This window comes from Trachypithecus francoisi, unplaced genomic scaffold (assembly GCF_009764315.1).
Source record: "Trachypithecus francoisi isolate TF-2019V2 unplaced genomic scaffold, Tfra_2.0 Lachesis_group16, whole genome shotgun sequence".
In the NCBI taxonomy this organism is placed as follows: domain Eukaryota; kingdom Metazoa; phylum Chordata; class Mammalia; order Primates; family Cercopithecidae; genus Trachypithecus; species Trachypithecus francoisi.
In genome coordinates, this window is record NW_022681461.1 from 71,661,550 (window position 1) to 71,683,861 (window position 22,312).

Consider the following 22,312-nt stretch of genomic DNA (forward strand, 5'->3'; position numbering starts at 1 on the left):
TTTATAGGTTCTTCCCTATCTCTCAGATGTTGTGCGTCACTTGTGAGCAATTCCTGGGGCATGTCCCTCGCACAGGCCCCTCCTCTCTCAGGGGCTGGGCTGGAGGAGCCTCTTCGCAGTAAGAAATTGTGCTGGAAAGGTCAGCTGCCTTCTCCCACTTTCCTTGGGGTCCCCAGGCCATTGCCTCTGACAGGCCACTCTGCCCCTGCCCCACAGGGCTTCCCAAAGAGTTGCTCTGGCCTGCCCTGCCCTGCCCTGCCCTGCTCTGGTGTGGGGTCGGGGGGGCGCGCAAATTCAGCTTTGTGTCCACAGTTGTCAGAGAAACTGCACAGCAAGGGTGAGTGAGTGTGTGCAAGTGTGAATGTGACAGTAAGAGACAGACACAGAGAGAAAGAGAAGAGAGAGAATCAATCCTGGGCCATAGGTCAGGATGGAGGGAGTGGGGCAGGCAGTGTTTCTGGCCTAGAAAGGACTTCTTGACTGCAAGCCTCAAAGGATCTAGAAAGAATGCCTATGCTCTTGGTAAGCACTAAGGAGCTGCTTTGATGTAATCCCTCTGGTTGCATTAACAGAGGCACCAGATGTAGAACGAAGGAGGTGATGTCCCATTCGGGAATAGGTATTGTACTTTAAGAAGAGGCACTGACTAATTGTGATAGAAGAGGGACAGGAAGAAGAGGTCCTGGAGGAACAAAGAAACATCTGGACCAATCCAGAGGACTTGGTTCCTGTCTGCAGATTTCTGCAGCTGTTCTGGGGGCAGGGCAAGCCATGTTCTCCAGGGTGGCCAGTGCATGACAATTATGGGGCAGCTGGCTTTGATTCAGCACAAGGGAGAAATGTCTGCTCTAAAGACTTCACGCAGCATCAGTTATGATGCCAGAAAAGATGATGCTATCCCAAAGGGACACACCAGTCAGACCACCTTGTGGTCCTCAGAAAGGCAGGAACAGTGGCCTGGGAAGGACCTCAGCACAGACTGCCTGCATCCCAGTGCCTGAGTCCACACGTACCCCTGGACCAGTCCTGCTCTTTCTCTGAACCTCAGTTTCTCCACCTCTAGTATGGGACTAGCCCCGTGGCCTCCAGCCACATACAGCTACTGAACACTTGAAATGTGGCTACTCTGACTAAGAAACTGAATTCTTAATATTATTTAACTTTAATTAATTTAAAATTAAATTTAAGGCGGGGCACAGTGGCTCACGCCTGTAATCCCAGCACTTTGGGAGGCTGAGGTGGGTGGATCACTTGAGGCCAGGAGCTCAAGATCAGCCTGGCCAACATGGCGAAATGCTGTCTCTACTAAAAGTACAAAAATTAGCCAGGTGTGGTGGTGCACGCCTGTAATCCCAGCTACTTGGGAGGGCCCAGGCACGAGAATTTCTTGAACCCGGGAAGCGGAGATTGCAGTGAGCACTACTGCACTCCGGCCTGGGTGACAGAGTGAGACTGTGTCTCAAAAGAAAAAAAAAAAAAGTAAAAGTTGACACACCCAATTATGTTGCTACAAAACTTGTTTGGAGTAACTTGGGTATATGAACCTACATTTTGAACTGTAAATTTTATGAAATCTCAATACAGATCAAGTATTTCCAGTGAAATTTTATATACAATGAAAATCTAAACACAGATCAGGTATTTCCAATGAAAATTCACATCTGAATTGAGATGTGCTATGAATATATACTACACGCCGATTTCAAAGACTTACTACAAAAAGAGTGCTAAATATCTTATTAATGATTTTCATATTGATTATATTTTGAAATGATATTTGGATATATTGGACTAAATAAACTATATTATTAAAATTAATTCTTTTTTTAAATTTGAGACAATGTCTCTCTCTGTTGCCCAGACTGGAACACAGTGGTTCGATCTCAGCTTATTGCAGCCTCAACCTCTGGGGCTCAAGTGATCCTCCCACCTCAGCCTCCTGAGTAGCAGAGACTACAGGCATGCACCACCACGCCCAGCTAACTTTTTAATTTGATTTAATTTAATTTTTGTAGAGATGAGTTCTGACTATGTTGCCCAGGCTGGTCTTGCACTTTTATGCTCAAACAATCCTCCCACCTCGGTTACCTACAGTGCTGGGACTACTGGCACGAGCCACCGCACTGGCCCTTAAAATTAAAGTTACCTGTTTCTTTTTGCTTTTTAAAGGTGGCTACTAGAAAATTTAAAAGGAGTGGCTTGTATATGGCTTGTATTTCATTTCTATCAGACAGCACTGGGCAATCTCAAAGTCTCCAGCTCTTCTGGTGATAAAACACCAACAATCCCTACAACCCTCACCACGGGCCATGTGCTGTGTTCTCATTCTACATAAATGTTCGTTCAGTTCTCACCAGTGTTTGGAGGAAGGGATTATGTATCCCGTTTTGGAGCTAAAGGAACTGAGGCTCAGTGAGAGGAAGCCCTCTGTGGGCCTCCCAGCCAGGTCAGAAGTGACATGCAGCTCCTCTACTTCTGGGGCACCTCTCCTTCCAGGCTGGTCATGGTCAGGCAACGGGGAAGCCATGTCACAGTGATTGGCGGCATTTTCCAGTGCAGTGAGGTGGCTGCAATGGCTGACTGATCCCTTGCAGAAGGCGAGATGAGTCAGTGCTGAAGCATCCGGTACAGGGGCAGGGAGACGGGAGGCTGCGTCTCCCCCAGGACAGGGCACTACTTGCTGGGACATGCCCTCTCCGGCAGAGAGCATACATACAGTGGATGAGGCTGTGGGCCCGGAATGAAGATTTCTGCTGGGCCCCATCCATATAGACGCATTTCTGGAAAGGCCCCAATGGCTCATAAAATTCTATTTTTAAATACTCAACTGTTTCCAGGCCACGGAGTGGGAGGTATTTATCCTGATGCCAAAGAGACTCAAGTAAGGTCCCTCACTGCCTTATCACTCAGCACACACTTGGCCTGGCCCAAGTGACTCTCTTTCCAATCCCGGCATATGAGAAATGGGAGTGATGGCAAAACATTGACATTAACACAGCTACCACCACCACACCACTACTACCATCATCATCACCATCATCATCACCACTGCCCACACCATATCACGACATCATCATCATCACCTCCACCTCACCACTGCCATGACCACCATCATCACTTCCCCGCCATCATCACCACCATCACCACTACCCATCATCACCACCACTACCACTATCATTAGTACCACCACCACCATTATCACCAGCATCACCACCACCATTACCATCATCACTTCCCCATCATCATCACCACCATTATCATCACCATCACCACCACCAACACCACTATCATCACCATCACCACCACTAACACCACTACCCCCGCCATCATCACCACCACTACCATTATCATTAGTACCACCACCACCATTATCACCACCACCACCATCATCACCACCACCACCACTATCACCATCACCACCACCAACACCACTACCCCCGCCATCATCATCACCACTACCACCACCACCATCACACTCACCTCCACTCCACTCCCACCCCACTATCACCATCGCCACCACCATCATCACTGCCTCATCATTATCATCATTATCACCATCACCCCATCACCATCACCACCACCAACACCACTACCCCCGCCATCATCACCACCACCACCAACCACCACCACCATCACCATGGTCACTGCCCCATCATTACCATCACCACCACCACCACCATTATCATCACCACCACCACTATCATTAGTACCACCACCATTATCACCACCACCATCACCACCACCACCATCACCATCATCACTGCCCCATCATCATCATCACCACCACCACCACTATCACCATCACCACCACCAACACCACTACCCCCGCCATCATCATCACCACTACCACCACCTCCATCACCCTCACCTCCACTCCCCTCCCACTCCCACTATCACCATCGCCACCAGCACCAGTACCACCATCACCACCTCATCACAGTCACCACTACTACCACCATCATCACCCCCATCATCTTCATCATCACCACCACCAACACCATCATCAGTACTACCACCATTACCATCATTATTATCATCATTACCACCACTGCCATTGCTGCTGCCCCCACCCACACCATCCACTCACCATCACTACCAGCAACCACCAGCCTCTAGTCACTTTGTCCTCTAAATTTATAAAGACAATCTTTTATATTTCTGGTGCATTTTATAACATGCTTTCCTATCCTGAGTTTTACTTACTCTTTATAGATAAGAAAACCAAGGCTCAGAGAGGGGCAGTGATTTGCCCAAAGTCACCCAGAGAATGGGTTGCTTGAGCCAGCCAGAAACTCAAGTTCAACCTCAGGACTCTGGTTCCACGACTTTTTCTGCCATGTGTTCCTGCCCATTCCACAGCCATGATACTCAACACTCACTAAAAAAGGGTCCCTGGAACGCTGGAGCTCAAAGTGATCTTAGCACACATTCCTTCCAAATCCTCCAAGGGCAAAACCAGAGAGGGCAAGGGGCGGGTGAAAGGTCGCAGACTAAGTTCCTAATGCAGAATCTGGGCCAGGGACCCTCCTGCTAAATTCCCCTTGGCCCACTTCCCTGCCGCTGAGTCAAGCCCGGGGAAAGCCTCCTGGCTGACTCAGCGCCCTCGTATTCTTCTCTAGTTTGGTGAGTTCATTCTGTTGCAGCTGTTTAGGGGGATTGGCAATTCAGTGCTATTTTTAGGAAACAAATATTTTCCCACAACCATAGTTTGTTGCAGGCTAACTTGGATCTGTCCTAGGTTAGTCATGTAAACACTTCGGGGGGAAAACAGTGTCAAGAGCAGGCCTGAATCAAACTGGGCTGCTTTGCCTAGGTAACATGGATCTCTCCGCTTGAGGGATGAAGAGCGAAATGGACACCCCAGGGAGACTGGGATGGCAGCAGAGGTGTGAGTTCTCACCAGCTGGTTGGCTCAAGGTAGATGCCAGCAGGCTTATGTATTTGGGCATTTTGTCTGCAAGGCCACCTAATCCACACGTCCCAAGCAGTTCGACTGAACTGACCCAGCACTCCTCGGTCACACAAACCCAGCTCAACTGTACAAGACTACCACCGCCCCCGCCACTACCAAGTCAAGTTCCGAGTCATCAGTCCAGTATTTGCGACACTCAGAAATCAACCTTCCACCTGCCTCCAGCCTCATCCTCACAGACCCACAGCCAAGCCCTGGATTCCAACTCTGCCAGAGCCCAGGGGCAGTATGTCATGCAGGCCCAAGTTCAAATTCCAGCTTTGCCATTTGTCACTGTGTGAGCCTGGGAAGTTTCCTTTACCTCTCAGATTTTCCCAGTCCTCAGGGGTTGCTATCAGCATCAAAGAGGGAACCTTCAGGAGAACACTGGGGACCTTGTCTATACACGTTGAAACTTGTCTATACACCTTTAATCTCGGAGCACCTGGCCCAGGGAAGATGCTCGTGAGTGTTTGTGGTCTGACTAAGTACATTTCTGTTAGGGTAGAAGAGCAGAGCTGCTCTGTCTTCTTAATCAACGAACAGACTTTGGTCACCTCTTATGTGTCAGGTCCGGTTTTTGTTTTTGTTTTGTTTTTTGTTTTGTTTTGTGACACAGTCACGTTCTGTTGCCCAGGCTGGAGACAGTGGCGTCATCTCGGCTCATTGCAACCCCCGCCTCCCAGGTTCAAGTGATTCTCCTGCCTCAGTCTCCTGAGTAACTGAGACTATAGGCATGCGCCACCATGCCTGACTAATTTTTACACTTTTAGTACAGACGGGGTTTTACCATGTTGGCCAGGCTGGTCTCCAACTCCTGACCTCAAGTGATCCGCCTGCCTTGGCCTCCCAAAGTGCTCAGATTACAGGCATGAGCCACTGGCCAAGGCACTGTTAAAGACATAAATGAAGACCAGAAAAGGTCTTGGTCTTCATGGAACCAAGACATACACTGAAGGTTATGCATGTCCCTGAGGGCTCATGGCCCAGCCTGGGGACAGGGATGGCTTTTTGGAGGAGGTGATGTCTATGGTGATACCTGAAGGCCAAATAGGACTAAAGCAGGTGACAGGGGAGTGAGGAAAGGAGAGTGTCCTAGACAGAGCATGGACAAAGGCCCAGGGGTAAGGGCCACAGCTTGTCCAAGGAACTGAAAAAAGTTCAGTGTGTCTGGATATGGGGGATGGACGAGATGAGGTCAGCAGGGGCCAGGTTTGCACAGGGCAGGGGAGCCGGTAGGATGAGTAACAGATGTTCTGCAGAGCCATGGAACGTTAAGCAGGGAAGGGACAGGGTCAGATTGGTTATCTGGCAAACCACCGGGTGGAGAAAGGACCACAGTGGCACTACCAAAAGACCTCCCGCCCAGCTGCCTGCACAGGCATGAGCGTTCAGGGTACCCCAGAGCCCTAGGCACTGCAAGCAGCCTGCACACTCACCCGGACACCAGTGACACCAGGGGGGCCGGGGGGCCCGTCCTCACCCATCAGCCCTTCCTGGCCTTTCTCGCCATGTTCTCCATCAGGCCCTGGGTCTCCCCTGTCCCCCTGGGTGGCAGGGCATGAGGAGGGGAGAGAGACAGAGAATAAGTTAGTTGCCAAGTGCATCAGAGGCCCCAAACTGCAGGGCTCCATTCAGACATCCACAGCCAACTGGCCCCTAGATTCCCGACAGGTCCCTCAGCTGCCAAAAAGGCAGGGTGCTGCGACTCAGCTGCCAAGCCCAGTGTAGCCTGAAGCTTGCACAGGACACATCCCAGACCTAGAGGTTCCCACGTGTCCCTGTCTGAGCCTGGGCAGGGAAGGGCAGAGTGACTCAGAGATAAGCCCAGGTCCTGACTGCACCCACCCCACGGAGTTCACAGGAGACAAGGGCAATTTGTCCTCAACTTAGACACATTGGGAGAACAAGAGTCTTATGAAGCAGATTTTTTTTTTTTTAGACAGAGTCTCAGTCTCTCTCCCAGAGAGAGATTGTGCAGAGGTGCAATCATAGCTCACTGCAGCCTCTACCTCCTGGGCTCAAGCAATCCTCCTGCCTCAGCCTCCCAAGTAGCTGGGACTACAGGCACATGCCACCATGCCCAGCTAATTAAACTTTTTTTCTTTTGCAGAAATGAGCTCTTGCTACAAGAGAGCTTGAGCCCAGGAGTTGGAGACTCAAGCAGTCCTCCCACCTCAGCTTTTCAAAGTGCTGGGATTACAGGTGGGAGCCACTGTGCCTAAGAAAGAAATTTTCATCAAGCAAGAAAATTTACCCAATTCTCCCTCTCAGAACCACTTTCCATTTTTCTGAGCTGCATTTTCAATCCTTGATGACACAAAAACAGTGAAGAATAATAATAATAAATGGTAGGTAACAGTTTGGATGGTATGCACCTGACTCAGGGCAGTGAAGCAGCGGTCCCAAGGCAATGCATTGGCTCCAGGAAACTAAGCTCTAAAGGCACAATCCCACTGCACTGCCGGTCTCCATCTTTGTTCGTTATAGTTACTGCTTTGCTCTATGGTGAACGTGCCCTCCCACTGCTCTGGGCTCTGCATGGCGATCATTCTTATGGGCTGCAGAATACTTTCTCTGGGGAATGGATGGAGCTAACATTTGTATGGCACTAACCATGTCAGGACCATAGTCTGAGTCCTTTAACATTTATTAACTGACTTCATCCCCACAAAAGCTTTCCAAGGCTGGTCCGCTTTTAGTCCCATTTTACAGATGAGGAATCTGAGGTAGAGCTAAATCAAGTAATCTGGCCCAGAGGCCCACAACTGGCTAGCAGTGGAGCTGGACTTTGAAGCAGGATCCTGAGCATGCCCTCTTCACAGCGATAGGGCTGTAACCAAGGTCTTCTTGGGGCTTCGGGCCTTTGGGGCACCCAGGGTTATTTCCTTGGAAAGGCAACACTTGGCATGGGCTTTTTTTTTTTTTTTAGATGGATCTCATTCTGTCACCCAGGCTGGAGTGCAGTGGCATGATCTCGGCTCACTGCAACCTCCACCTCCCAGGTTCAAGCGATTCTCCTGCCCCCGCCTCCTGACTAGCTGGGACTACAGGCACACGCCACCAAGCCTGGCTAATTTTGGTATGTTTAGTAGAGACAGGGTTTCACCATGTTGGCTAGGCTGGTCTCGAACTCCTCACCTCAGCTGATCCACCCACTTCCGCCTTCCAAAGTGCTGGGATTACAGGTGTGAGCCACTGCACCAGGCTGGCATGGGTTTTTTATGGTTTTGAAGCAATCAGTGTCACTGTAAGCTTGCCTTATCTCATCACGGTAATCTTTGCATACTCTGAGAGAGATTGGGGGCAGGTGTGGTCCCAGGATGGGGCATGCAGGATTCTAGGATGGGGCATGGGCCGTCACCCTCATCAACCTTGAGCAGAGGAGGTGTGGAGTGCAGCATGGGCATGGCTGCCGAGAGGCGGTGTCCATCAGAAGGTGGTCTCCATCGGGGCTGGCAGGCCTGGGGCTTGCGGTCAATCTGCACTGGCTTAGCTGTGACTTGTCCAGGGAGACCCATGGGAGAGGACATGAAGTCACAGGTACGAGGAAGGGATGGGCGAGAAGAGCAGGCTTGGAAAAGCATAGTGTGTCTTTACCAGTTCTGTCCCCCAGTGCCAAGCTTTACGAGGGACACTGATAAACTGGTGTGCATCCAGAGGAGAGACAGCACAGGAAGCAGAGGGCATGAAGCTAGAGCCTGGGGTTTGGCCCTGCCCCGAAGAGAGGCTCGAGAGAGCCACTCACGATTGCTCATTGCTGCAAGCTGGGCCTGCTGGGGCCTGGGCTCCAGGGCAGGAGGTGGGTGTGAGAGAGTTGCTGGGGCAGTTTCTAGCTCAGTTGGGCAGATTTTGCAACGGTGCAGTCCAGAGATGGCACAGATAAAGGCAGGAGACTCCGAGCTGAGGCGTGGGCCAGTGCAGAGCAGATCTGGGCACAGAGTTGTACCTAGATCCCTTCCCGCTGTGAGCCTCAGCTTCTAAGCACAGCCTGGCATGAAGACAGGGGGCTGGCCCGGATAACTCTCCTGCAGACTCCCCTGGCTCTGGGATTCCATTTCTGGCTTGTCATCCTGGCCACCTGTTCTCCTAACTCTCAGAGGCAGACAGCCTGTTCCAGGAGGCTGGTTGGGTTTTCAGCAAAGGGCCCTCACCTGGGCTTTGCCTAAGACCACCCTCCAGGGGTTAACTGGACCCCTGGGGTGGATGTCCTTGTGAATCGCATGCAGAACAGGCTCTGGGGGTTCCTGTAGATGCCCCAAATCCTCAGACATCTGTCAGTGCTCAGAAGAGCCTTGCAAGTCGCCTTCCTTAACCCTCTCCAGTTACAGATGGGAAAACTGAGGTGCAGAGAGGTGGAGACTCCCTGATACCACCAAGTAAGTCAGTGCTGTGTGAACCTGGGGTTCTGGCTCCTTCTAATTCCAAGATTTTCTGCTCAGGGGACGATGCCTCCCTCATCCCTGGGGTTATGCTGCCTAAGTTCAAATATTGCTACTGCTACTGAATAGCGGTGTGACCCTGGGCAAGTTTCCTCGTTTGTAAAATCAGGATGAAAGGATTACTGCAAGGATTGAAAGAGATAAACCACGTAAATAGCTTAGCAGCGTGTCTGGCACGTGAATGCTGGATCAAAGCTAATTATTATTGGTCACCGCTACCATCACCACCATCAGCTGGACATCAGCAAAGAGATAACGGGTGTAAAAGCACTCTATAAACTATAAAGTGCTGTGCATATTCAACACGCAGTTTTCACCACGAGGGGTGATTCCTGCACAAACACCTTAAGAAAATGGGTCTCTCCTGGGATTCATGTAAAGATCGGGGAAGATGCTGTGCATTTGAGCACAAGGACTCAGGTAGAATTGGCTTTGAAGGAAGTGAAAGAGGAAGAAGCCAGGGCCAAAAAGCCATGCAAGGTGGAGGCAGAAGACTGCACGAGGCACCCAGGTTGGAAGACCCCCTCCCGCCCACCTCGGTGGACATTCCAAGAAGAAAGGTGGTCGCCCAGAGTGGAGTGAGAAGGCTGCTGCTTTGTACCTCGGTTTCCTCATCCGTCCAGTGGGGATGGTAATATATCAAGCTTGGGAGAGTTGCTGGGAAGATTAATTATTAAATGGGTTAATTCACATAAAGCCCTTCGGGTCAGTGGCACTGGGCACGTGGCAAGCGCCCAAAACATTTTAGCCATGACCTTCATCAGCATCACCACGCAGTGTAGCAGGCACTGGCAAAGGGTGTGGAGAGGCTGTCAAATGCTCCGGGTCTTAGGACTCAGCTGTACCCTAGGATGCAGCAGGGCTGGGGGTGAGGAGGCAGGCAGATGACAGACAGGGGGCGCTCTCGCTCTTGCAAGAAAACGTGAGGAGTCAGCAGGGGCTGGTCACCAAGGCACCCTGGGAGACTGTGGGGAGGGCATAATGAGGGTTGGCGGAGGCCTGTGGATGGGGAAACTGAGGTTCAGAGAAGGGGTCTGCTTCTCCAAGGTCACCTGGAGAGTAGGTGGGTGAGAGAGGATACCCCAACATGGCCCTCAGGACCGTGGGCTGGGGAGCTGACTTGCACAGGGTGACCGGCCAGCCTCGGGAAAAGCCCATTTGTGGGGTCAGAGCGGGACCCGAGATGGAGGCCAGGGACTGGCCTGGCTGGAGATGGGTCTGGAGAGTCAGAGGGCGGTGCCCACCTGCCCACCCGCAGTTCAGGTGAGCTAGGGTGCCTCTTCAGAGTCCTGACATTTGTGGCTGACCGGAGGCTCTCAGGGAGACGCAGGGTCGAGGTGGGCCAGCAGGCTTTGGCACCTGTGAGCTGTGGGTTTGAATTTTGGATCCTCACTCACAGCCATAGGTCCTGAATATATCTCTGCCTTCCTCTGAGCCTCAGCCTTTTCGCCTTTAGAATGGGTGCATGGTACAGCAGAGCGAGCAGATTTGGGTCAAACAGGCCCAGATTTGGGTCCTGGATGTGCCAGTTGCTAGTGGTGTGTCCTTGGGCAAGTTGCTTCACCGCTCTGAGTCTCAGTTTCCTCATCTAAAGACAGAACTTCCATTGCCCTGTGGATCCAGCTGGTACAGGGCTTGGTGTTGTGCCTGGTATGCGTGTGACTAATCCTCCCTAAATTGTGACTCATAAGTCATTGGTGGTAATTACTATTTTCCTGACCTTCTAGGTTATTTGGAAGATCACAGAGACCAAAGACCCTGGCTCTGGGCCTGGCGTAGTGCCGGTGCTCAGGAATCACCCTTAGCCAAGAGAAGCTGATATTTTAAGAAGGGTAGCAGGAAAGACTGCAAGGTGATGATGGTCCTGGTCCCACCTGAGCAGATAGTTCAGAGGGCAGGGTGGGAGGTAGCCGCTGGACACTGCTGACCCTTCCCCACCCTGCTGTCAATGGGAGCTGGAGGTCTCATCTCAGATCTCCACGGGAACACAGTGCTTCTGGGAGGAGACTTAGGTCTTGGATGGGAAAGCAATGCCCTGCCAAGGTCCCCAGACCCTGCCCTAAAAGGGCACTTACCTTCAGTCCATCAGGTCCCATGGGGCCACTGTCACCCTCCAGGCCTGGCTCTCCCTGGAAAGGGTGAGGAGAAAGAGGAGGAGATGTTACTGGGGAGGAGGTCCTGGTGTGCTTTTCCTTTCTTCCCCCTCCCTGAGGCAGTGCCCTGACCCACGGATCTCCAGGCAGTGGGACCCTGGGGAGCCCTGGCACACAGTGGGTGCATGGTAGCCAGGGGCTGAGTCAGCAAATGAACAGGAAGGTTGAGGTGACCACCCTCAGCTCTCCAGAAAGGGGAAACAGACCCCCTAGCTACCGACAGCTCCCTCTGCAGGGTGGTGTGGGGTGGGGGCTACATGAGGTCACGAATTTAGTAGGTGCCTGTCATGGATTTGTCCTGGACCTCATCTCTAGGCTGGTTGGCTGGGCTGCGGAGTGGCCTAGTAGTTAAAGACAGGCTTTGACATCAACCAGACATCAATGCTACTTCTCGGTTTCCCATTCACTGGCTGTTTGACCACAAGCAAACTACTTAGCTCTCATGGGCATCTGTTTTTTCATCTGAAAAATGCGGCTGACACCACCTTCCTTCAAGGGTTGTTGTAAGGCGCGGTGTGAACGCCCCACACCTGGCAGCCATGTGAGATGCTCTTACTGGAGCTGGAGCAAGCCTTCCTGGAACTCCTTGGGGGAATCCCACTTCTCAGATGAGGAAAGGGAGGCCAGTCTTTCAACGTTTCTTCCCAGCAAGCTCGGGAATGACAACAAGAACACTGAATCCCTGGCTGACCCTCAACCAGGCTTGCCCTTCCAGCTCCAGAGACGCCCCTGGACAACAGTTCTTGAAATGGCCATCAAATTAAGTTTGGGTGTCTCTCTGCTTTTAGAATTCATCACTGTTCAGAGTCTGAGTTGGAAAGGGCCTCAGGGGTTGTCAGATGCAGGATGGCAACCATGTGCCAGTTGGGTGGTCTGTGATCCTCTTGTACCCATGGCAGGTATCACTTATCAACCCGCTGGAATGCAAGCTCCAGAGACAGGTCTCCGTTACTCACTGCTGTACTCCTTGTGCCTCGAGAAAAGTGCCTGATACACAGTGGGTATAGAATGCATGCTCATCATTCTCTTTCCTACCGAGCCTCGAGAACCTCAGGATCCTTCTTTCTTTTTTTTTATTTTTGAGATGGAGTCTTCCTCTGTCACCCAGGCACGATCTTGGCTCACCACAAGCTCTAACTCCCAGGTTCAAGCGATTCTCCTGCCTCAGCCTCCCAAGCTGGGACTACAGGCCACAAAATGCATTTTGACCATAAAATGCCTTTCTCTACACTGTGGAAATGCTGGCCTACCAAGACAGACTGGGCGAGGCTACAGAGGTTCATGGTCTATTTCTGTAACTGAGGAAACTGAGGCTTAGGGAGATTGAGAAAAGCCCATCTCTTACCCTGCACCCTGGGGGCTTTCAGGAAGAATAAATCGCTTCAACTTACCCGTTGCCCAATGAGGCCCTGCTCCCCAGGGGTGCCCAGGGGTCCAAGGTCACCCTAGGAGAAACCAAACAAAAGTCCATGGGGGTGGGTAGGGCCAGGCCCAGCCCTCACCACCCCTTCCTGTTTCCACCTGCTCTGACTTGGCGTGTGGGAGGAGGAGATGGGGAAGGTCCTTCTTCCCAGGGACTACAGAGAAATCATAAAACACCAACCAGAGCTCCTGTTCCAAGTAACCTTGTCCAGGGGCTTCTTCTCCCATGCCAGGACAGGAGGATCATTACCACCAACACCACCACCATCATCCTATTAATAACTAACTGTACTGTTCTGTACTGTTCTAAGGACTTTTTTTTTTTTTGAAACAAGGGTCTCCTTCTGTCGCTCAGGCCAGAGTGCAGTGAGGTAATAATCACAGCTCACTGCAGCCTTGATCTCCCAGGCTCAAGTGATCCTCCCACCTTAGCCTCTCTCAAGTAGCTGGGACCACAGGCATGCGCCACCATGCCTGGCAGATTTTTAAATTTTTTGTTGAGATGGGGTCTCACTACATTGCCCAGGCTGAGGACGTCAGTTTTTATATTAACATATTTGACTTTCAAGACAATCCTGCAAGGAAAGGTATTCTTTTAGAGGTGAAGCATCAGAGGCATTGGGGGAGTTCAGTAAGGAGCCCAAGCTCTCACAAGACTAGTCAGTGACAGATTCAGGATCTGAAGCTGGGCAGTCTGGCTCCAGGAGCCTCGGATGCAGCAACGGCAGCTATGTGATTTTACTCTTCCTTGAGACTTGCGAGAAACCCAAATGAGGAGGAAGCCATAAATGAGCAGGAATAAATGTCACCTGCCCCTTGCATAAAGGTCCTAAAAGGGTCTTTCTTATTGGAGAATTTTCAAGCTATATTCCCTGCCGGTGTCTAGGGACACAGAAGGAGGGCAGAGCTCTGAGCCTCCAGCCCTGCTCCGGTGGAAACAATCCCACTTCTATCAGTTTTCTATGTGGGGTGGTTTTCTTCATTGGAGTTTGAGCAAAGGATTTTGGGACTAAGCTAAGTCTGACAGCCCCAGGCCTGGTCCAACCCCCTCTTCGAATGACAGGGAGACTTAAGCACAGAAGCGGGTGACTGGACTCAAGTCTCACAGCCCCTCTGCGGGCTCCCCTGGGTCCTGCCTCAACAATGTCCATGGGCTAGCCAGCATCACTCCTCAGCTCTGGGGCCTCCAAGGGGAACAGCGTCCTCTTCCAACAGCAGCAGAATGGGGAGGGGGTTCTCCCAGAGCCCAGTTATCAACAGGCACCTGTTTCTTAGCAGGTAATGAGAGGCACTGGCACTGAGATGCAGATGGTATCGTATGAGGCCAAGAGGTACAGCCACCCCAGCGTGGAGGCAGGGGCAGGTGCCTGAAAAAACATTGCCTGGCAGGGGACACTGGTGGGGGCTCCACACTCCAGTCTGGCCCTGACCAGGCCCCACTCCCCAGCCAGGAGCACAGAGAACCCATTATCCCAGCCACAAGAAAGGCCCATTTCTCTTCCATGGAGAGGATGTGGCCGCCAGCTGGGAGCTGGTTTCAACAAGTCATTTTTCTCTTCTTTCATCCCACCTCACCTTCATCCCGGCTTCCCCAGGAAGGCCCGGTTCTCCCACTGCACCCGGCGGCCCCTGCAAGAAAACGTCATTGGTCCCTGCTAGAGCAAGAGCTGCCCCCTGGTTGTAAGCAAGCGGGTAACTGAGGCTCAGAGAGGGCAAGAGACCCACCCAGGGTCACACAGCACAAGAGATGCAGAGGTGGGAGCAGCCTGTAGCTTCTTGGAGCCTGGAGCTGGAACTAGGGGGCTGGGGGTGGACCCAGGCTGGCTGAGCTTTGGGACTACCCAGAGGCTTCTAGAGCCTTCTCCCACCCCACGAGTGTGGTTTACCACACTAGGAGGCCCTTGGCAAGCAGAGGGAAGAAAATTTCATGATTCACATAAAGACGGGGGAGGAAACCATTGGATGCTGTGTTTAGGGCCAAGTGATTCTAACCCTTCTCTCTACAGCTGAGCCAGCATGAGGCGGGTGGGAAGCAGCCCTGAGTTATCACCATGGGCATGGCTGCAGCCCTTGCATAAACCCTGGGGCTTGGTTTTTCCCTCCGGATAAGGCGGGGTGTCTGAGGCTCCTTCCAAGTTCCTTGTTGCATGACCCTTGGGGGCTGGATTGACAGTCAAACCTCTGCTGGGGCAAAGTCCCAGGAAGGTCAAGGTTGAAAAGCATCCATGTTTCCAGTGATGCCCAAAGAGGCAATGCCAGCCCCCACAAGGGTTCTGGCACCTCTGCATCCCATACAATGCCCCTGGACTAGGAGCCCAGCTCCTCAACCTATGCCACCAGGATGGATCTACCCTCTCTGCCAGGGCGTCCACCCTTGTCTGAACTACAAGGTACATGATCATCTCCCTGGGCCAGGACAGGGAATGGCAGAAAGAGGCTCCTGGGGAGGAGGGAAGGGAAGGGCTGATACATTCCCAGCAGCATCATGGGACGAATAAGGGTCTCTCACACTCACCTTGGGTCCCATCTCTCCTGGAGGCCCAACTGGCCCCTGGGGTCCCTGAGGGCCCTGGAAGACAGACAGACAGACACACAGACAGTTGGGAGAAGCCAGCCTGGGCCCTCTTTGGGATCTGGAGAGGTGAGTGAGGGAGATGATCCCCAGAACAGGGGACTCTGAAGCACACCCCTAGTCCACCCCGCCACACCGAGGGTCCTGGTGTCTGCAGCCCCCTCTTCACCACTGGTATGTGTCATGCTCCCTCCAACACAGCTGCACACTCTCCTATTCACCCACCTAAAGCCCAGGGGGCCCTCCCTGATCAGAAACCTCCTAGCTCTTGAGTCTTGCTCATCCATTGCCCCTGCCTGGAATATCCTTCCACCTTAGGTCCATGTCTGGAAACCCCCACCCCCAGCCAACCCACCGTTCAAAAGGGTGATTCCTTGGGCCTCAGGATGTGGGAATGCAGCAGTGGCCTTGAGGATGGGAGCCTCCTGTCCTCCCCTGCCCTGTGCAGGAGTCATCCTCCTAGTGCCCTGAAGATTCTGTCCTCTCCCTGCCATCTCCTATAGCACCACTCTCTAGCCTCCTCATGGGGCTCCCGGACTGTCCCCCTACACCTGTCCTTCCAGGGATATCTCCTGGAAAGCAAGTTGATCTGCCTCTCTGCCTCAAGCCCTTCCATGGCTCCCTGTTGCCCTTGGGACAAAAAGCACACTCTCCCCGTGGCCTCGGGCGACTGGCGCCTGCTGCCTCCTCCTGCCCTTTCTGAGGTCCCACTTTCCACTCCAGCCATGCTGGACTCTGTTTCCCAGTCAGCTTGTTGGTTTACTCTTATCTTCCCTCCCTCCCTCCGTCCTTCTGCCTTCCACTGTGCCAATCACTCCCTATACATTTTCGCATTTCATCTTCACCACAGAATGGCAAGGCAGAGACAATCACCCCCATTTTCCTGGCAAGAAAACAGGCTGGAGGCCAAGTGAGCTGAGCCTCAAACCCAGAACTCCTGGCTTAGTGCTCGCCACCCACCCCAAGGCCTGGCCCACCGTGGGGTTAGAGGCCAGGCATGGTCCCTTTCCAACTCTTCCCCTGATCTGACCACCTGGCCCACATCCCCAGGTGCCAGTGGCAAAGAGGCGGAAGAGGGAAGGAAAGGTTCTTACCGGTTCTCCTGGGAGGCCCTTGGTGCCTGGGGGGCCTGAGGGACCTGGGATGCCCTGCAGAGACAAGGCAAAGGTGACCCTAGGCCCTCCGTGGCCTTTCCTGCCCTGCCTTGACTTCAAGCAAGCCATCCTAGTGTATTGGGTCCTGTCCTCCCCCACCGGGTGACAGATGGGAAGGCTGAGACCCAGAGAAGAGGGGATGTGCTGGAGGGGCTTCAGTGCAGGGCGGGTGGGCAACCAGAACCTTCAGGGTTTCCACAGAAGGATAGGAACTTGGTAAAAGTGGTTATTATCCGCACCCCCGCCCCCACCCCACCAAAAGCCCCATGTAGAGAATTTCAAGAACTGGTGCTACTTACAGGAAAGCCGCGCGGGCCCAAGTGGCCTCGCTCACCAGTCACACCCTGGAAGCACATGTGGGGGTCATTACAGGCTCAGATCACAAAGCAGGGAGCAGGGAGGGGGCCTGCGGCTGGCCTGCTTGGCCTTGGCCTGACATACCTGCTGTCCAGGCCGGCCCGGTCTGCCCTGGGGTCCTGGAGGGCCCTGTAGGAAGCAGAGCACGTGAAGGTGGGAGAGGGTGCTTGGGAGGACGTTCCCCAAAAAGGGAGCCCTCCACATGGGAGATAAAAGGAACCCGTTTGAGGCCGCGGAGTCTGCCCCCTCTCTACGGTACAGACGGGAAAACTAAGGCCTGACAAGGAGAGTGGCTCACCACCGTCGCCAGCTGCTCCAGGTGGAGAACCAAGGACCCCTTCCTAGGGATGGGGCTGCCAGAAGCAGTCTCGACTGTCAGGGGCCTGGTGGGATTTGGGGTCTGGGGAAGGGGTCCGAGGACATGTATGATCTCTCTCCTCCTTTCTTGCTTTCTCTTCATTGGGCTTGCAGTGGGGGGTCAGGAGGAGTGGAAGGGCTGACCTCTCAGAAAGAGCCCTGCAGCCTCCATGGGGCTCCCTTCGTTGTCCCTAAGGGGCGTTGTTCTGAGGAGATGTGAGCCTTGTTCATGATTCCTGACCCAGTGTTGGAGGAGTGAGGAAGGGCAGGCCCTGGGGGTCGGTACCTTCAGGCCCCTGGACCCTTGCTCCCCAGCTGGTCCGTCCGGTCCTCGGGGGCCCTGGAATAGGAAAAAGGGACTAGCACACCGGACAGCAGGGGTCTCCCTCGGGCCGAGAACCAGGAGGGCGGGGCTGCTCTGAGCCTGGGGCCATCCCCTGCACAAGCTCCGGCCCCCTCCTCCTCCCACTTCCCACACACTCCCCACTGAGGTGGTCACCCTCGTGCGGCACCTTCGAAACAGCTCTGCAGAGACCGCAGCATGAGTAGACTCAGCTAGAGGCTGATGCTTCCAGAAGGGGGCTGGGGCACTAATGGCCCTGTTCAGAGAGATCGTGGGGGTAACCCAGCCAATCCATTTCACAGACATGGAGACTGAGGGCCACAATTGAGTTACACATGGCCACGTCCACACAGCCAACTCTTCAGACTCTGCTGCCACGTGCCCTTCCCAGAGCACACACGGGGCAGAAACAGGTATGTGGGTCACAGCTCTTGGGGGAAACTGACAAAGTAGGACCTGGGAAGAACCTGCATGTCCTTCCCAGATACGTGGAGCAGCCCTGTCTCTGGCCATACGTACAGTGAATGCAGCCCCGTTCACAGAGGAAGACCTGCCATGAGGCAGGGGCAGGAACAGGGCAAGACTGTGCACGAGGGGGTGGGAGTCAGGCTGAGGCTCCCTGGAGCCCTGGGCTCAGGCCTGAACCCTGACACAGGAGTCTTGGTCCCTGATTGCTGGGAGACCCCAGGGGCAGGTGGAGTCCACCCCCTACCCCACTGCACAGATGGGAATACTGAGGCCCAGCCAAGGGAAGTGACTTACTTAAGGTCCCTAACACATTAGCTGCTCTCATCCCCCATGTGGGCTCCACCCACTGCCCCATGTGTGTCCCTCCAGGGGCGCTCCCACAGAGACGCAGATGGGCTGGGGTCTCCTGGAAAAGACCCGTGGAAAACAGAGCAGGCTGTGTTCTCTAGGGAGTCTCAAGCGGTCTGTGTTGGGAGGACAGGAGTGTCCTGTGGAGGAGGCCGGCCCATCCTGGCCCAGGAGCCCAGGGGACCAGCCTGCAATACCCCCACCAGATAAAAGGAACTGGAGAAGTGTCTAGGTGGGGGAGGATGGGGAATGAGAAAACTAAATGAAGAAAAATCATTTAAAAATAGAACAAGGAAGGCCGGATACAGTGGCTCATGCCTGTAATCCTAGCACTTTGGGAGGCCAAGGCGGGTGGATCATGAGGTCAGGAGTTCGAGACCAGCCTGACCAACATGGTGAAACCCCATCTCTACTAAAAATACAAAAATTAGCTGGGTGTGGTGGTGCGTGCCTGTAGTCCCAGCTACTTGGGAGGCTGAGGTAGGAGAATCGCTTGAACCCAGGAGGCAGAGGTTGCAGTGAGCCGAGATTGCACCACTGCACTCCAGCCTGGGCAACAGAGTGAGACTCCATTTCAAAAAAAAAAAAAAAAAAAAAAAATTCAATGAATAATTGGGCCAACAAAGTGAAAATTCCACTTCTCAGCTGCCTGGAGCTCCCTATGCTTCAATCCCACACTGCAGCCTTAAAGAGCACCCCACTGATCAAACAATCCTGGAACAGGGAGCCACTGGGCAAGGCCAGGGCTCAGCTAGGAGATGCTGTTCTCAGCATCCCCAAGCCCAGGGCCTGGGGCCCATTGTGGGGTCCAGCCGTAAGCATTGGGCTGCTCAGAAAATGTGTCTGGGGGCAAGTGACTGCTCCTCCCTGAGACTCAGTTTCTTTTTTCTGAAATGGGCACAAGAAATCTCTCCCTCAAGACAGGAGGCGATGCCCACAGGCAGCTCAGTGCCTGGCGCCTGGCATGCAGAAAGTGCTTAAGAATGGCTAGTTCCATCCCTGCCAGGCTCTGCCAGAGGAGGCGGCAGGCTCCCCAGAGTCAGGGACATAGGAGTGGCTTGGGGAATCTGGGCTCAGTCCCTTCCTCAGGCAGTTCACGCTATGCTGTGCGAAACCAGTTGAGAGTTTTCACAGATTTAAGCTGAGGTTTGATGAACTCCTAAACAAGCCATCTCTAGTGGCCATTACTGGGCTCAGGTGCCAGCCCTAGCCTGTTGCTAGTTTGCTGTGTGACCCAGAAAAGCCCCACCTCCTCTCCAGGCCTCAGTCTCAGGCTCACATGGACACAGTCACACCATGTTATTAGACTTAACACCCGTGATCCATGGGCACAGGCCTGGCGGAGCTAGAGCCATATGGGGTGGGGCTGTGTCAGGTCATAGGAGCTGGGACAGGGGCTGAGCTGATGGCAGATAACTGAGCCCTCCTGAGGGATGATCTCTGACTCTGGGCTCTGTCTCTCTGGGCTCTGTCTCTTACATACACCTCCCTGGAAAGGGATAGCTCTGGGAGGGGAGTGGAGGCTCAGAGGTGTTGAGGGCTTGGCCTGAATCCCATAGCACCCTATTTATCCCAGGAATCAAAGGCTTTCAGGGAGAAAGGTTAAGTCATTAAAAAATAACAGAGCAGAGCAGCCACCGCAGGAGCAGTGAAAGCTGTTATCCTCCTTTTACAAGGAAAGAAACAGGCTCAGGATGGTGGTGAACTTGCCTATGGTCACACAGCTTGGAAGTGAGGGGCCAGAATTTGAGACCAAGTCAGCAGGACATCCATTTTTTTCACCACTACCTGTCACTGTTTTTCAGAAAGGGAGTGAGCTCCCCGTCACCAGGAGTATACAGGTCAGGGCCCAGAGGAGCCTGCCAGGAAGGCTGCACACTGGGGCGTGGTGTTGGAGAAGACAGTCTCTAAAATCCCTCTTATCTGAGAGAACTCACTATCCCAGCAGAGCACCAAGGAGCCCGGGAGAAGCTGGCCTGGCTTAAGAGAGAGGAGGAAGCAGTAGTGGGGCCACGAGTTGCCCTGTCTCCCCAACTCCACAGGGCAGGGAGAGGGACGAGAGCAGCCATACACTAACCCTTGCTCTGGGCCACTCAACAGTTCATCCTGCAGGTCCCCCAGTCCTGCCGCCTACTTCCCTAAATGAACCCGGGCAGGCCCACTCCCGCCCCGCCTGCTGGAGAGAAGCCTGGGTTTCTATCAGAGCCATGTGTCTGCTCTCCTGTATCTGCTCCCGAGGAAGATGTCTGTAGGCAGGTTGGGGGCTGCCCTCCAGCCAGGCCTGGGGTCAGGCTTGGTGGGGAGGAGCTCCTGCCCGGGGCAGAAAATCTGGCCAACCACAGCTCTTGGGGAAAAGGGGCTGATGAACAAGCAGGAATGAGCACGCACCATAACGTGCTGCTGCCCTGCAACAGGTTCAAGGTGCTCAGGAAGTGACTGAATCCCCGCAGCCAGTCCACCAGCTTCGTTCTGTTGCTCACCCATTTTACGGAGGGAGAAGCGAAGGCTCAGGCAGGGGAAATCAGTGGCCCAAGGTCCAAGATCCAAGAGGAAGAGCCTGGATTCAGGCAAGGTCAGCTAAGCTCTAATACCCACAGGCAGGAAAAGAGTTGGCCCAAGGCACTGCAATCTTGGGGTCCTTACGACCCCCTCAGAAGGAGGAATTAAAGTCTCTCACCTGAGCAGGTGGGAGAATGGCTCTGAGAGGTTAGGAAACCGGCCTGGGGTTCCACAGCTGGGAACCGGGGGTGCTGAGACTTGCCGTAGGCCCATCTGACCCCAGAGTCCTCATTCTTTTCACTGGGGCTGGTGGGCCCAAGTTCTAGTCAGCATCCTCACCAACAACAGAAGACGAGAGCCTCCCTTGCCTCTGGCCGTGAACCCTCAGTGCTCATTCTTCCTCGGGTGGGCGGTGTTGGGGGGGACAGCAAGGCCCGTCCCACACATAGGCGGGAAAGCAGGCAAGGCCTTGCAGACCTCCAGGCCCATCCCCCTTGGCACATATGGGGAAACTGAGGCACAGAGCGCCACAAGGCCTTGCTACGGGCACAGGGCAAACCAGGAGCTGATCAGGACTTGCCCAGAGTCAAGCTCTTTCACGGGCACGGTGGGTGCCTCTGTAGGTTCCCCACCCTCAGTCACCCCATCTAGGAGGTGGCGAAGGGCAGCCTGTTCGGCAGGAGACGCAGGGGGCCGATCTCATAGGTTGTGCATTCCTGACACACCCAGTGGGGAGAGGGACTCATGTTCCTGATGCTCCCCTCCTGGCTGGGGAGACTTTGACATGGTTGGAAGCTTGGATTTCGGAGCCCAGTGAGTTGAGGGGATCTGAGCCTCACACCTGAGGCAGGGCAGGGGGCTTGGGCCCATGCAGCTCACCCTCTAGGGAATCCAGCTTCCTGGGGCAGGAGGGGAGGTACAGAAGATCTGGATGGAGCCCGGTTGCCCTTGGGCCAAGGCCTGTTTGAAGAGACCCAGAGGACATGGGCACCGGAGGGACCCTGCCGGGCCAGAGGAATGCCTTTTAATCTTCCCTCTTCCAGGCCGGCTGCTCAAGCCATCTGGTTTGGGGGAAATTGTAAAACCACTTGAAATCCAGCCAAGAGGAGAATAATAATCACAGATCACCCATATGGAGCTTGGATATCAGGCCTGGGCTGCCAGCACTACCTGCATCATCTCACTTTCTCTTTACAATAAGGCTGCATGGCCCCACGCCTGTATACCTATTGGTGGCAGACCATCC

General features: G+C 53.7%; 1 protein-coding gene across 7 annotated transcripts in view; it reads right to left on the reverse strand.

Annotated features, from left to right (window-relative positions):
- The window catches only part of COL27A1 (collagen type XXVII alpha 1 chain), a 157,941-nt gene that overhangs the window by 31,535 nt on the left and 104,094 nt on the right, over window positions 1-22,312 (reverse strand). For all 7 annotated transcript variants that reach the window (XR_004443599.1, XR_004443600.1, XM_033237698.1 and 4 more), the window contains 9 exons: window positions 17,695-17,748; window positions 17,136-17,180; window positions 16,994-17,038; window positions 16,635-16,688; window positions 15,484-15,537; window positions 14,544-14,597; window positions 12,938-12,991; window positions 11,469-11,522; window positions 6,391-6,498 (listed from right to left, as the gene is read on the reverse strand). Coding sequence is in view for 5 of the 7 variants with exons in the window: in XM_033237698.1 (XP_033093589.1) it covers window positions 6,391-6,498; window positions 11,469-11,522; window positions 12,938-12,991; window positions 14,544-14,597; window positions 15,484-15,537; window positions 16,635-16,688; window positions 16,994-17,038; window positions 17,136-17,180; window positions 17,695-17,748 (522 nt within the window). In the remaining 2 variants the exon portion in view is untranslated. The remainder of the gene's footprint in view (window positions 1-6,390; window positions 6,499-11,468; window positions 11,523-12,937; window positions 12,992-14,543; window positions 14,598-15,483; window positions 15,538-16,634; window positions 16,689-16,993; window positions 17,039-17,135; window positions 17,181-17,694; window positions 17,749-22,312) is intronic.